Here is a 15,428-nt window from a genome sequence, read left to right as displayed (position 1 = left end):
CTACATTATAAAACCACCTCTCATCTGTAGAATACTCTAGAACAGTAGATTCCATACCCAGCTAGGATTTAGAAATAGACTGAATACTTGAATTTCACCATCTAGGCCGAGAACAGGATTAGATTTCTGACTGACATCAGATACAGAAAAACATGACATTTGAGTGAGCAGGGCTATTAATTTGGGAGTAAAATAGCATAAATGCTACCTTACAAGTATTAAATAGTATAATTCTGTATTTTTGATCAGTTTATAGAAATCTCTATTAACATAGGATCTAGGCAGATATTTTAAAAATTTATTGGTACAACAACGTGAAGAATAATTTTAATTTACCTAATTCTGACTTGTCTGGCTTTTCTAACTCAGTAATTACGAGCACATGGGGATGGAAGGCAGGTATTAGAACCACATGGATAGCTTTCTCCTACACTAAAAGCTCCTCCTGCCCAGCAGTCCTCCCTCCCCCTTCCAAGTTAATAACCACTGATACTACTTAAACAGCACCTGTAAATTTTTATAGAATGAGAATGACTTACAGGTTAGTTGATGTTCACTACAGTGTCTCCATGGATAAGGGACATTTAGAACCAAAGTTGTGCTCATCCTGGTGAGCAGGAAATCATTCTGCCCAGTTGGTCACGGCCTCAGAGGTTCCTTCATTTGGCTTTTAGACCTCATTGTTCCTGCCCATTTTTAGTGGCTTATGTACCCATATTTTGTGCACTCTGCCCATCCTTCCCTTTTTGTCCAGAGTGTACTATTCACTCTGTTTTTCATGTACATTGTGACTAATTAAAAAGAAATACAAATAAATAGGGTTGGCTCAAATTATTTTTCTTGAATTTTAATAAAATCCAAAAGAGTTTTAGGATCCATTTGCAAGTATTAAGTAAATATTTTACTGTTTATGCAGTTTCCGCTTTCTTTTCTAGTCTCTGACTGAAATTGGAAGAAAAAGGAAACCTGAAAGTAGCTACTGTTTTCAGTGACAAAGTGAAGGGGGATGGAGGAAAGGAAACATTAAAAGCTGTCTTTCTTTTCTCCAAGAGAAACCACATGAATAGGGTGACCATTTAAATTTATTTTGCAAACTGGGAGACTTTTGAGATTGAGAGAAAGTGTGAATTGCCATGCCAGGGTAATAGGCATTCCCAGGAAGACTGGTCAAATCACATATGGAGAATAGTTTTAGCTTGTTAGCCGACAGTTTTTTTACAATTGTGGTATTATATAGTTAAAATTTGCCATTTTAACCATTTTTACAGATCAGTGGCATTAAGTACATTCAACAGTGTTGTGCAGCCATCACCACTCACAATCTCTGGAACTTTTTCATTTTTCCAAACTGACACTCTGTGCCCATTAAACAGTAACTCCCCATCCACCCTTCCCCCAGAGCTTGGTAACCTTTGTTCTACCTCTGCCTCTATGAATTTGCCTATTCTAAGTACCTCATGTGAATGGATTCACATAATCCTTTTGTGACTGGCTTATTTCAAGGTTCATGCATGTTGTAGCATGTATCAGAATTTCCTTACTTTTTTAGGCTGAATAGTATTCCATTGTATGTATATACCACATTTTCTTTATCTATTCATCTATTGATGGGCATTTGGAATTTAGCAGCCACTAAATGTTAGGCTGAATGGGTTTAAGTTGATAGAAGAGTAGTGTTATTGAAACAGGAGGGAAGGGGCAGGGCACAACCTTTAAAAGAAAGACATAGCCATAGTACATGATGAAAACTAGTGAGAACCAACTAGGTCCAAGATGGCGGAAGATTCGACTTCCAGTAGACCTTGAGCCTCATACGCTCATTGTAATACATTAGCATGTTAATGACACATCTGCCAGCATCATGACAGTTTTGAGGCCAACCATAAAAGGTCAAAAAGTGGGTGGTAACACACCACTGTAAAGCAATTATACTCCAATAAAGATGTTAAAAAAAAAAAAAGTGGGTGGTAGCCCAATTCCTGGCTATCCCCGCCCCTTCCCCAAAATAATTGGAACAATCCTCCTACTCATTAGCCTATGAAATTATCCAGCCCATAAAAACTAACCACGCCCTATTTCGAGGCCTCTTGCTTCTTGTCTTCCAAGATGGCCCGCACTCTGTCTGTGGAGTGTGTTTCTCTCCAAATAAATCCACTTCTTGAATTTGGAATTCTCCAAATTCTTTTGCGACGAAGAACGTTAAATTCACCGACAACATTATCTCCATTCTGTAGTTGAGGAAATCAAAGTTTAGGTTAAACTCTAGTTAAATGCTTGCGCCAGGCATCAAACCCAGGTCTCTCTGAACCCAAAGCCTGTGTGTGTGTTTTTTTTTTTTACACTGTACACTGTTTCTCATGTCTGCCATCTTGATTGATAAGGAAAAGACCTTACTAAAATTGCTAATAGTTTCCATATTTATAAAATTTGGAATAAAGTTTTAATAAAATACATAGATATTTTTGAAAATGTACAGCCCCTTATTTTAGGGATAAAAGGACAGATTCAAGACTGTAAAATACTTAGGATAGATTTGCTATGTCTATTCCAAGGAACTACATTCATAAATTTCTCATGCATTTAAAATGTTTCTTCTGCTTTGAAATTTCTGAAGATTTTCAGGTACAGAGAATTTACTGGAAATTATTTCTAAGTTGGGGTTTTGTTTTGTCATAGTTTGTGTAGGGTAGAATGATATATTCCTCTTCCTATATCTTTTTAGTAATTTCTGTTTGAAAAACCTGTTAAATGTAACCATAGATTGTAGAAATGCTAATAATTTGCAGCCTAATTTTCTGCTCTATTTACAGTTTTCAGTTTCCTTTTTGATGAAAAATGTGGCTATAATAATGAACACCTCTTGCTGAACTTGAAGAGAGACCGTGTAGAGAGCAGAGCTGGATTTAATCTTCTCCTTGCTGCGGAGCGGATCCAAGTGGGTTACTTCACAAGCTTAGACTACATCATTGGAGATGTTGGAATTACAAAAGGGAAACACTTTTGGGCCTTCCGTGTAGAACCATATTCATACCTGGTAAAAGTGGGAGTTGCTTCCAGTGATAAACTACAAGAATGGCTCCGGTCTCCCCGGGATGCAGTCAGTCCAAGGTAGATTCTTCTACTGATAATTCTTTAGTTCTTTAGGAAGTAAACATCCTGGTTTAGCAAGGTGAGACTGAAAATAGACTTGGATTTACTTGTTGCATTTAGAGTATTTAGTATTTAGAGTATACATTTCTTAGACTCAGGTGTTTTGGCTGTGCTTATGTGGCTGGCTAAGAAAAGGAGTCAGGTTGTCTTGTATTCACACAGTGAATAATGAGATTCAGCAGTTAATTTCTGATGCTGTGAGGAAATAAGTCTGTTTTGGGTACACCTCTTGATTATGGTATAGCTTCGCAATTTAGAATTTTCAAAGTCTTTCATATCATTTACCTTAATGATGTGATAAAATTGCATAAATAGTGAAATGCCTCTAAATGCCATATTTCACAATTGATATTAAGTTGTTCTTTTGTTAAGGGATACAATTCTTTAAACTGTCCCGTAAGTACTTACAAAATTGTGTCATGGTAAACGTGTTTCCATGGCAGAAAATTCCAGTTTCTTGAGTTTGACTATTTAGTGGAGACTGTACAGTTTATTTTTGTTAGATGGTATAGTGTGCACTAGTCCAGGCAAGTAATTTTTGACCATTTATGTCTACAGAAATCCCAGATTAACAATCTGAGTGATAGGAAAAACTTTTTGCACTAAAATGAGAAATTGAAATAAGAGCGAAAATTGAAATAGGGAAATAGTCACTTAAACATAGTGGCATGTCTACTTGGTAGATTATTATTAATAATGCTAAAAAAGTTTACAACATGAGAAATATTAGAAGTGAAAAGACCTGATTAAAGTTGTTGATGTAGTATTATCACAAATATATAAGAAGCAATCTATGCATAGGGAAAAAATGGAAGGAACTTTGTATCAAAATTTTCTTCAAGGTGTTACTGTTTTATAATCAAGGGGGGGAAAAAAAAAACCTTTATAATTCTTGCTTGCATCATAGATCCATGTAGAACTCCCAACCAGGAAATATAGTTCTTAGCAGGAGAATGAAACATGGTTTTTTCTCCTGCATTATTTTGCAGTGCCCATTTATTTTACTTAGTCTGAAAATTCCTTGGATTAGGGGGCCTGTCTTGGTTTTTAATTTTTTTATATATGATTTTTGTGCTAGAAATATTTAATCTTTGTCAAGTCCCTTCAGTTCCCTTCCCCCTGCTTTATTTTTGATAGGCCAAAATTATTATTTTTAGGTTCTCAGGTATATAGGTAAAAATGGATGCTACTTAATGACAGAATTTGGGGCTGAGTTTGTGGCGTAATTCTAAGTGGCAATGTGAAGTCCTTATGTTTTCAATTGATTATGGTTTACCAGAAAGGTTTTGATGTACTACAATTGATTTTAATTTTAACTCAATGTATATTATCTTGTGAAAATGTCTCGAAGCTACTTGAAAGCCTATGCTGATACAGATAAGATTCTGCTTTGTCTGTTTGTGTTGTATTTTAGATACGAGCAAGACAGTGGGCATGACAGCGGAAGTGAGGATACCTGTTTTGATTCTTCACAACCCTTTACATTAGTTACTATAGGCATGAAGAAATTTTTTATTCCCAAGTCACCTACTTCTTCTAATGAACCTGAAAATCGAGTTCTCCCCATGCCAACAAGTATAGGGGTTTTCCTCGACTACGATAAAGGCAAAGTGGGTTTCTATGATATGGATCACATGAAATGCCTTTATGAGCGCCAAGTGGACTGTTCGCATACTATGTATCCAGCATTTGCATTAATGGGCAGTGGAGGAATTCAGCTTGAAGAACCCATCACAGCAACATATCTAGAATACCAAGAGACCATGTAGTTTAAGCATCTGATGTGACTTAGGATAAAAAATGTGAGCAAAGTAATGCCTTGGTGTTAACCTTTGTAACTAATTACATATCATCTAAGTATCTGGTCGCTACACTTGTTTTTTGTGTATGTTTCTTCTTAAAACAGAAAGCCTAAACAGGCTTCCTGCCTTTTACAAACACCGGGAAAAAGATACTTTTTCATAGTTAACACTGAAATGGTTAACTGGATTATCTTCTTACCCACGGGAAATCTAATTTATTTTTGTCAGCTTGTGTTGCTGATACTTATATTCCTTGTTTCGGGGTTGGGGGAAGGGATACAAAAGTATTTATTATGCTTCTTTTGTGTTTGGTTTTTCATTTTTATATCATGTTTATGTCCTAAGAGAAAATATTTTTTAAATGCCTTCTGGATAGAAATTAGTACTAAGCATTGTGTTGTGCATTCGTTTTTAATCGGAAAACAAAGGTATAGATAGGTAAAAAAAGGCCATAGAAACGGTAGTATATTTAAATGGAAAATTATGTATTTAATATTCAGAATATATTGCCTGGAAAATGAATACTGCTGGGTTTTTTTTTAAGACCACAAACTGTATTCTTAAGGACATTTTTAAGAGTTCTCTTAGCTGTAATGCCCATACTTGCATGTGTAGGAAACATGGTTTCTTGCAGGAAACACAAAATTCTTGGCTAACACACGAAGCTTTTCACTTCATATGATTTTTGGGGAAATTTTTTTTCTTCAATTTTTTTTTTAGTTTCTCTAATATTTGCGCTTATATCAAATCATTATTTTTCATAAATATTAGTGAAGATACACTGATAACTGTCATATTCTTTTGCTTTCTTTTTGTGTCTTGTAATTTTCATTCTTTGGCACAAATATTATATATCAGATTGTCCTGGTTTATGTTTACATGTTTGAAAAGTTCTTGATACATTTTTAGTGTCATTAAACATATTATAAAATGTGAAGTAACTATCCGGTCAGTTGTATGGCATTTTCTATGGCTCATTGGTAATAAGCATTTGTCATATAAGCAAGTAAAAATACAAATTTAATTGTTTAGGAATAATAATTAAAATCATAATGACTGTGTGTACCCTTTTTTAAAGTTAAAAGTTCTTTGAATTTGAAGAATCTCATTATATCTAAATTTTATCTTCATTTTTGAAAGATTCTTTCTTGGGTGGTTTTATTTAAACTGGTTAGTTTTTTTAAAGTTAGAGTATTCAGAAACTAGACTGTTAGGCATTTAGCATTAATCATCTTGAAATTCTTTTGACATATTTTAATTGACTAAACAAAACTCTTAGATCTGGTTTTTTTTTTTTTTCTTTCTGGTTATATATGTATATAAATGGAAATCTGCTATTCAGGTTGGTAACACTAAATTAGCTTTCTTTTCCCTGACTGAGGTAGGAAATATCATGGAGAATTTCAGTGTTTAGTAAGCTTTGTTCCTTTCCCACCTATGAATAGCACTTTATGACATAGGGTGAACTAAGCAAATATGCAGTGTTAACGTGGATCATTGTGCAATAAAGCTGCTGAAGTCACATGTGTGGTAAAGTTTGATAGTGTTAAGCCTGTGAAGCACATATTATGTAGACATTTTAAATGTAAAGCTTTAATAGGAATAGGAAAGCCACTTAAAACATTGTATAGTTGCATATAAATTGTTCTCTTGGACTTCTTTCATTTTTAATAAAAACTTAAAGTAAGTTAAGTATAATTATTGAAATCTGCATTCCAGGAATTCTCTGTGTTTATATGGAAAATAGGAACAGTTTATGAAAAGATGTTTGACTGAATATATTAACTTAGAGCTAAAGTTCTATATACAATTATTTTGGGCATTTACTAGCTTTAATTCTTGTGGAGATGATCATTAGCAAAGCGTAACATGAAACTAATTTACAGTTGACCCTTGCATAATGCAGGGGTTTGGGGTGTCCACCCTGCATGCGGTTGAAAGGCCGAGTATAAATTTATGGTTGGCCCTCTGCCTCCTCGGTTCTACATCTGAAGATCCAACCAACCGGGGGTTGTGTAGTACTGTAGAACATGTTTACTGAAAATAAATCCACGTATAAGTGGACCTATGCAGTTTAAACCTGTGTTGTAGAAGGATCAACTGTCTAAACTGATCTGTTTGTCTAATATTTCTTTTCTGATCCATAATAGGTCAGATTTTGGTTTAGATGAGTGGCCCTTTAGTTCACATTCATACTCTTGGGTTATGGGGCTCTGGTAGTTAAGTCTGAATTGCAGTGAATTGTTACAAATGCTTGATGGGTCTTAATTTTAAAATAAATAAGAGTTGACTCATGCATATCCCTATGATACTGTATAATAACTTAATTTTCATATTCACAATTGCTTTCTTGAAAGTAGTAGGAATTAGAGCTACCTTTGGGGGATTGAACACCATCTGAGCCTGTTAAATCTTTGGACTAGCCCCCGTTATCTGATAGGCCCTGACAGTGTATCCCATGTGGGAATATAATCAATCATTGGATTGCTACAGAAAACAATCTAGTAACTAGTGTTATAGGCGGGAATAGTCTTAAGAAATGCTGTTCTAGCAAACATTTGCATTCATTTTAAATGAGTTTTACCTGCTTATGGGAATAACATCCCATAAGACTTGGAGATTGTCTTGGGACTCTTTTGCTTTAAAAATTAAACTTGAAGGAATTTTTTTTTAAAGTTTGGTTTGAAACCACGTCATTTCACAAGAAGTCTTTAACTCCTGCTCTTATTAGACTCCATGCTGTGCACTGGGTAAAAGGTGAACAAGACAGCCTAGTTAAGTTCCTACTTTTAGGAGCTTAATTTCTAGGAAAGAGAGATGATAAAAATGGAAGGGACTAAGAGAGTGCTTGAGGTGGGAGCTAATACTAGATTTGGTGGTCAGGGAAGCCCCTCTGAGGAGGGTGATAGGAGTTTGACACCTGATCTCTAAGGAGGCAGTATACAAAAGGGCTAAGTGAAGAACATGTTAGGTATAGTGAACATGAAGTGCAAAAAGGCTTTGAGATAATGAATTGGTCAGAGTTCTGGCTGGTAATAGAATCACCCTAGCTGGTTCAGTTGAAAAGAAGTTAATGGAAGAGTTGCTTAGAGATAACGGGCAGCCTGAAAGGAAGAAAAGAGCAGTGGTGAAAGGCTGGGATAGACTAGCCACAGCCTGAAGCCATTACCGCCTCTAGAGCAAGGGGGACAAGGGGAAATAGTGTTACTAGATCTCAGGGAGAGTGAGAACAGGAAGGAAGGGTTGCCGTGGGATGCAGCGGTTGCCAAAGATGTGGTGCCCAAGACAGGGAGGGAGTCAGAAAGAAAGATCCTCCACCGGATCTGCTGGGGCTGCCTGCTGACCAAACCCAACTGGCAGCCAGCCAGCAAGCGCTCTCTAGAGATGCACATGGCAGGGATCATCTTCCTGGGGGCAGAGATGGGAAGGCAGGGATCTGGCGGTGGTTGTGCGGGTGGCGTAAAGGGAGAATAACTGGCACAACTGGGGAGGAGTTTGGTGTATTTGAGGGAAAAGAAGGGAGGCTATGGGCCATTGTGCTGGCTGGCTGCTTAAATGAGGGTATTTATAATGTTCTGAAATGCTAAAACACATAAAAATGAAAGGAATCATTTTGATTCCTAAAGATTAAGAAAGCTAATGCACTTTTTCCTTTTAGCTTTTTTTTTTTTTTTTAGTATGTCTCTTCCCCGTTGGCCATTCTATGCTGAGATCATTCATCTTTGAGACTAATGGAGTTGCTTCTTTTCTGAGTTTGCCATCTCTTGTCTGAAATATCTTCGGATAGAGAAGAATAAGTGTTATGGTTAAGAAAAACGTGCCCTTAAAGTTCTGGCTAGACTGATGCCTGCATGTAGAAGTAAGTTTGTAACATACTGTCAAAATAAAATTGAAATGTGCCGTAAGTGAATTATAGACTATAGTCTGACTGCCTGTGGATAATAAAAAATACTTTTTTTTCCCCTAGATTCCTTTGTTTATCTTATCTGAATGCAGTGGTTTGTTAGTTTTTCAAATGCCATACTGCATGCTTTTAGAAGACCTAAAAAAGTTCCTTAGTTTTGTTTATGTTGGAATGTGGTTCAGATGAGTTTGAATCTATGCTCACTGGCCAGATTATATGACTGCTTCTGAAGATCTGTTTTCTTTTTTTCTAAGTCTTGGTCTCCTTAAAAGACCTTAAGTCTTTTAAGTGCAGAGCTAACATCCTTTGGAATAGTACACCTGTCATGTGTTATTAAGACTATTGGAGCAACATTGATTTTCTAACTTTATTTCCTTGGAAGAGTGGTGGGTACTGTTAGCTGCTGTAAAAGTATTTTATCTCTTCTAAGTAATATGTATATAGTATATCTATATATCTCCAAAATAATAAATGCAGGGTTTATAAAGTCCAATAACAGTAAAAGATGCATACCAAAAAACAGAGGGCTCCCAATCCCCCACCTCTACCCCTTCCAGCTCCCTAGGGTCAGTGACATTAACTCTTACTTGTTTTTTCTGCATTTATAGTAATGTTCATTTTCTCCTAATAATTTTAGACATTACTTACCAACATCCTATAATATTAAATGAGGAGTTTAACTCTCTAAGTAAATATTGTTCAATATTCAGCTAAGTAGGTCTGTTATGTCTATCTTTCTTGTACAACTTTTTTTTTCCCTTGGAGTTAGTAAGTGCCTATTTTATTTACGTAATTTTCTTTGGCTCTCTAGCTAAGTTGTCCTACATCTTCCAAAAGCTCTATAAAATGCCTCTAGTATGGCATTTTCACAGATCAAACATATTTCTATGTTTTTATTTTTCCTGGGGAATCTCTCCTAGAGCTCCTTGTCATCCTGTTCCAATATGGGCTAGTTGGTTCCTCAGCTTGTTACATAGCTCTCTTGGGGTTTCCTTTTGCCCTTATGCCAGGAATAACCCATCCTTCTCTTCTGAGTTGAACCCCATTTCCTGGATCCTATGTTTTTCTTTGACTTGGTTTATGCCCTAGTTTTAGTGAGCATATTCTCCAGTAAGTATCTTGAGAAAAGGTTTGGAGAAGGTAGAATTTTTGGAAATCTTGCATTCTAAAATTTCTTTATTCTAACCTCCCACTTAACCATTTGAAATCATTTTCCTACTTTTCAAGGCATTGTTCTGTTGTGTCCTAGCACCCAGTCTTGCTATTAAAGTCTGATGCCATTTTGATTATTGATTTTTTTGTTTGTGACCTGTTTTTCCTCTTTGGAAGCTTTTAGCTTCTGTTTTTCTCTCTGTTGTTTTGAAAATTTATAATGTTTCTTAGTGTGTGTTATTTTCCCCTGTTCCATGTTTTGGAAATTTGGTTATTTCCTTCAGTTCTGGGAAGCATTCTTGTATTATTTCTTTGGTGATTTCTTCCCCTTAATTTCATATCACTACCTTTTTGCAACTGTCTTACTAGTGACTATTAGACTACTTCATATTCTTATTCTTTTTGATAGCATCCTGTTCTTGTTTCACTGACACAGTATTTTTTTACTACTCTTAGACTTTAAACTATTTTTTTGAAAAATTTTTTCCTCCCTTTGTTATTCTATTCCTTTGAGTTTTCCACTCTTTTTTCCTGACTTCCCTGTTAGAGCATTTTCTCAATTGTTTACATGTTTTTGGCTATTTCTATTAAAGATTGAAGCACTAAAGGCTGATTACTGATTATTGGACTTCACTATCACTTAATCAAGTGATGAGGTGGCTTTTGTTGGATTCCACCCCCCAGATCCCCCAAATCACTCTGCAGGTCTTTCTTCTGGGGATATCCATTTTTCTCCAAAGAAGAGTTCTTCAATCTTCTGTCGGAATAGTGGTCCTTAGGAACTGAGGACTTACTGTACCTGAATAAGGAACTCTTCCAATTTTTTTCAGAGACTTTCTCTTCTATCTTCTTTTGAAGTGATTGGTGGTGGTGGTGGTAGAGGCTCAGGTGGAGAGGAGAGAGGTGGGAGAGAGGGTCATCATCTGATAATATAGGGTGGAGCTGGGAAACTGGAAGGTGGGGTTTAACTGTTCCTTATATATACTAATTTTCCAACAGTCCCTGTTGGCTCGACTTTCAGAATACCCAGAATCCAGCTTCTCCCACCTCCACTGTTACCAACATTCTAACCTGATCATTATAATATTCTCCTAACAGGTCTTCTTTCTTTAGCCAAGAATTAGTTGGATAGCTAAGTTCTACTACTAATAAACCCTGAAACCTCTGGATTTAACCAAAATTTATTTCTTGCTCTCACAAAATCTATTGTAGATCAGTAAAGCTCTCCTCCACTGATGATACAGGGATCAGGATCCCTACATTCTGTGACACCACCTTCCGAGCTCACGGTTTCTAAAGTTACTACAGCAGGAAAAGAGCATGGAGGAGTCCCAGCAGATAATAATTCCTCAGCACATGCTTTCCATTCATGTTTTATTGGCTAGAACTAATTGCATGGTGCTAACTAATAGGCATGGGCGTGTTATCTTCTGAGTGCTCAGGAAGAAGACAACCGATATGAGTGAGGGCTAACAATGTTATACCTCAAGCCCTCACACCGTTACTTTTTCTCGATTAAAAAATCAGAATAAGCCTTTTGAAAAAAAGTGAAGCATTTCATACTACTCCTGCTGTTCCAGGTATCCACACGTTCTTCCCTACCTTTGTCTTTTTTTAGATGTCACTTTCTCAATGAGAATCAGGTACCATTCTATTTAAATTGTGCCCACACACCCCCCCCCCCCCATACTTTTCATTCCCTGCTTTGTTTTCCAAAGCACTTTTAAGTTTAAGTTTTGCCTGCATCCTCTAATGCAGCTTCACGAGGGCAGGATTTATACCCAGTTTTTATCACTGCTGGATCCCAGCACCTTGAGTCTCCCTTGGTTTTCAGCCCTGTGACTCATCTCTGCCTTTGTGGTACATGGTCCCTGCAATTTCTGAGCCCGTCTGGGGTCTGTGTGAGTTAATCAGCCTGCTTCTCATGGGCTGCTCCCTCTGCAAGCATTTAGATTTGACCTTCCTTCACTAAGGCATTTGCCATTCCTCCATCTGTTCTCTTTTCATTATAGTTTGCAGTTAAAATGTCTCCTAGTTGCACTGTAGTTGAGTTTGCTTTTCAGTTTCTTGTTCATTTTGGGGGTGATTTTCAAGAGGAGGCGGTGGATAGGACTTTGCCATCTTGAAACTAGATAAAGTATTATTTTGGGAATGGTGGATCCATATAATTAGTATCTTTTTCAGATCTTCATTTTATAATGGTCTAGAAAATAACTCCTTGACTCATTTTTTTAAAGTTTTTTTTTTAATGTTATTTATTTTTGGCTGCGTTTGTTCTTCGTTGCTGCGTGTGGGTTTTCTCTAGTTGCAACGAGCGGAAGCTACTCTTTGTTGCAGTGCACGGGCTTCTCCTTGCGGTGGCTTCTCTTGTTGCGGAGCACGGGCTCTAGGGCACGTTGGCTTCAGGAGTTGTGGCACACGGGCTGCAGTAGTTGTGGCTTGCGGGCTCTAGAGCGCAGGCTCAGTAGCTGTAGCACAGGGGCTTAGTTGCTCCGCAACATGTGGGATCTTCCCGGACCAGGGCTCAAACCCGTGCCCCTGCATTGGCAGGCGGATTCTTAACCACTGTGCCACGAGAGAAGTCCCTCCTTGACTCTTAAGGTTTTATTTGTTTATTTTAAATGATGGAGCTATAGTATAGTGTATAGATGTACTTTGTTTGGTAGAAGATATGTTTTGGAACATCATGGGTAAATTGAACTTGTATTTGGTGAGTAGATTCAGTATTTTATAAAATCTGAGTGTTTTAAGGTGCTGTATGACACCTTAATTTGTTTTCCCATTTGGATTCTTTGTGCCCTAGATAGTCCCTCCATTTTTTAAACAAAGCACGTCTGACTAAGTGGAAATATTTGTATTCCAGAAGTTATTTTCCTGGTAAAATTTCTTGGGTTACCAGTTCTGCCCATATGTTTGACATGTAAGCATTTGAATTCCTTCTTGGAGCGTCCCTAATATGCCTTAAAACTGTTGAGTGACAGAGAGTTCTGAAAACATTTTAAAATGTTGTAAAGGTTAGTACACTGTGGTACATGTCTAAAGGGTGATCTAACAGTAGTTTATAGGTTTGGGGGAAAGGAGGGGACTCCATGAGCAAATAAGTTTGGGTGATACTCCATTACGCAAAATTAGATATTTGATGTGTTTTTGACTGCAGGAATTCTCACAGCATTTACTGCCTACATGGCTCAGTCTCACAGAGAATTTTGTGGATCACATGGACAGAGCAGTAGTGTTTAGTATGAAGTTTTGGTTTGGATTTATATGTGAGGTTTGTCATTTAGCAATTGTGTGATCTTAGACAAGTTCATAACCTGTGAGCTTCATCTTATCTGTGAAATAGTTCTAGCACTGTGTACTTAAGTAAATAAGATAATGTATACAAAATAGTTAGCACAGTGTCTTGTATATAGTAAGTACTCACTATATGGTGACTTCACATATTCATTCTGCTTTTAAATAGCATTTCTGAAAATAGTATTTAACCTCATAAGATATCTTTTACAAATGATGGGAAAATATTTGAATACAAAATTGTACTAGGGGACTCAGAGTTTTCAACTGATGTTATTTTCTTTTAATGTCCAAAACCAAACTGGAGAGGTACGGTAGTCCCCCCTTGTCCCCCCTTATCCAAATAGGATATGTTCCAAGACCCTCTGGGGATACCTGAAGCTGCAAACAGTACTGAACCCTATATATACTATGTTTTTTTTCCTATACATACATACCTATGATAAAGTTTAACTTATAAATTAGGCATGGTAAGAGATTAACAACAACAATAATAAAACATTTGTAACACTATCCTGTAATAAAAGTTACCTGAATGTGGTCTCCCAAAATATATTATTTACAGACTCATCCTTCTTGTGATGATGTGAGATGTTAAAATGCCTACATGATGAGATGAAGTGATGTGAGTGACGCAGGCGTTGTGAATATCATTAGGCTACTATTGATCTTCTGACCATACGAGAGAAGGAGGATCATCTGCTTTGGGTGATCCTGGATCATCAAGCCATGATCATATCGTGCTTGATCTTAGATGTCAGGAGTGGACAATGTCAATGGTTGAGGGTCCTGGGCAGGATGCAGCAGGACAGCGTGAGATATCATGTTACTCAGAACGGCGCGCAATTTAAAACTCATGAATTGTTTCTCTCTGGAATTTTCCATTTAATATTTTTGGACTCTGGTTGACTGTGGGTAACTGAAACCAGAAAGTGTAACTGTGGATAAGGGGGGAACTATTGTATACAAATAATTAACTTGAGGTATAATTCAGCCAGTCAGACAATTCAGTTTTCTGTGAGGTCACGATAATATGGTCCAGGTGTGTTTCTTTGCTGTTACATACAAATGAGCAAGAGAACATAAAACACAAAGGAAAAGGACATGTAGTCTGTGTCACCTATTCAGGGTCTCATAAACTCAGTTCACTGTGTATCTCTCAGTGGCTCCTGGAACCTGCTGATGATCTTGTTAATTAAAAAGCAGCAGGTACTGTGGGGCAGTGCTTCTCCAGTGTTAACATGCATATGGGTCACCTGGGGATCTAGTTAAAATGCAGATTTTTATTCAGGAGGGCTGAGAGGGAGCTTAAAACTCTGCATTGCTAATTAGCTCCAGGTGAAGCCAACAGTGCTCATCTATAGATCACAGTGTGAGTAGCCGGGGTGTAGAGAGCAGGACGGTTCCTCTGTGCGTGTATGGCTGGGGAGCCGGGATAGGAGGTATGACAGCATAAAGTTTGCAGTGAAAACTTAGCAGTCTCAGCTCAACTGGAATGGGAACTGTCATCTGAGGTTGGCCTCATGAGATTTACAGGTAAGACCAAAATTATCTTTTAAAAAAGCTTTGAATCAGCTCGGGCACTTGGGTAAACATTCAATTGAAATTTCCAAGCTACTGGGTCATACAGTATAATAGAGTGAGTTTGGACGTCCCAAATTAAGTGTAGGGGTTATAGAACACATCTATTTAAAACAAACCAACCAATCTCAACATATATCTGCCGGAATGTGTCTTGTATAGAATTTGCTTGATCCTAACCCTTGGTCCTTGGTAATTCTTGGTAATACCAGAATGAGGTAATTGTGAAATATAGCCACGATTAGCTAAAAGATTCGTTAGAATTTATTATTCATTATCATTTATTGACTGCTGTATTATAGGAACTTATGCATATTGCTTTATGTAGATCTTATTTTAATTCTCATAACATTCACAAGAGTGTATCATTTTACCTATTTTACAGGTGAGGAAACTTAGAGATTAAATAACCTCCCTAGGGTCTCAAAGCTAATTGGTGGCAGAGGTGGGGATTTGAATTCAAAACTTATCACAAAATCTAACTATTGAAACAGTATCCAACTTTCCTGTTAAACCCATTTAAATACTGAGGAATGTTTGCAAGT

At 37.0% G+C, this 15,428-nt stretch overlaps 1 protein-coding gene across 1 annotated transcript in view; it reads left to right on the top strand.

Annotated features, from left to right (window-relative positions):
* Positions 1–6,598, top strand: part of TRIM36 (tripartite motif containing 36) — a 37,924-nt gene extending 31,326 nt beyond the window's left edge. Inside the window, exons 9-10 of the mRNA XM_028169012.2 lie at positions 2,811–3,108; positions 4,565–6,598. Of these exons, the coding sequence (XP_028024813.1) occupies positions 2,811–3,108; positions 4,565–4,919 (653 nt within the window). The 3' untranslated portion in view covers positions 4,920–6,598. The remainder of the gene's footprint in view (positions 1–2,810; positions 3,109–4,564) is intronic.
* The last annotated feature ends 8,830 nt before the right edge of the window (positions 6,599–15,428 follow it).

Source organism: Balaenoptera acutorostrata, chromosome 2 (genome assembly GCF_949987535.1).
Source record: "Balaenoptera acutorostrata chromosome 2, mBalAcu1.1, whole genome shotgun sequence".
Taxonomy (NCBI): Eukaryota; Metazoa; Chordata; class Mammalia; order Artiodactyla; family Balaenopteridae; genus Balaenoptera; species Balaenoptera acutorostrata.
The sequence above is the reverse complement of the archived record's forward strand: the minus strand, read 5'-3'. Positions and strand labels throughout refer to the sequence as shown.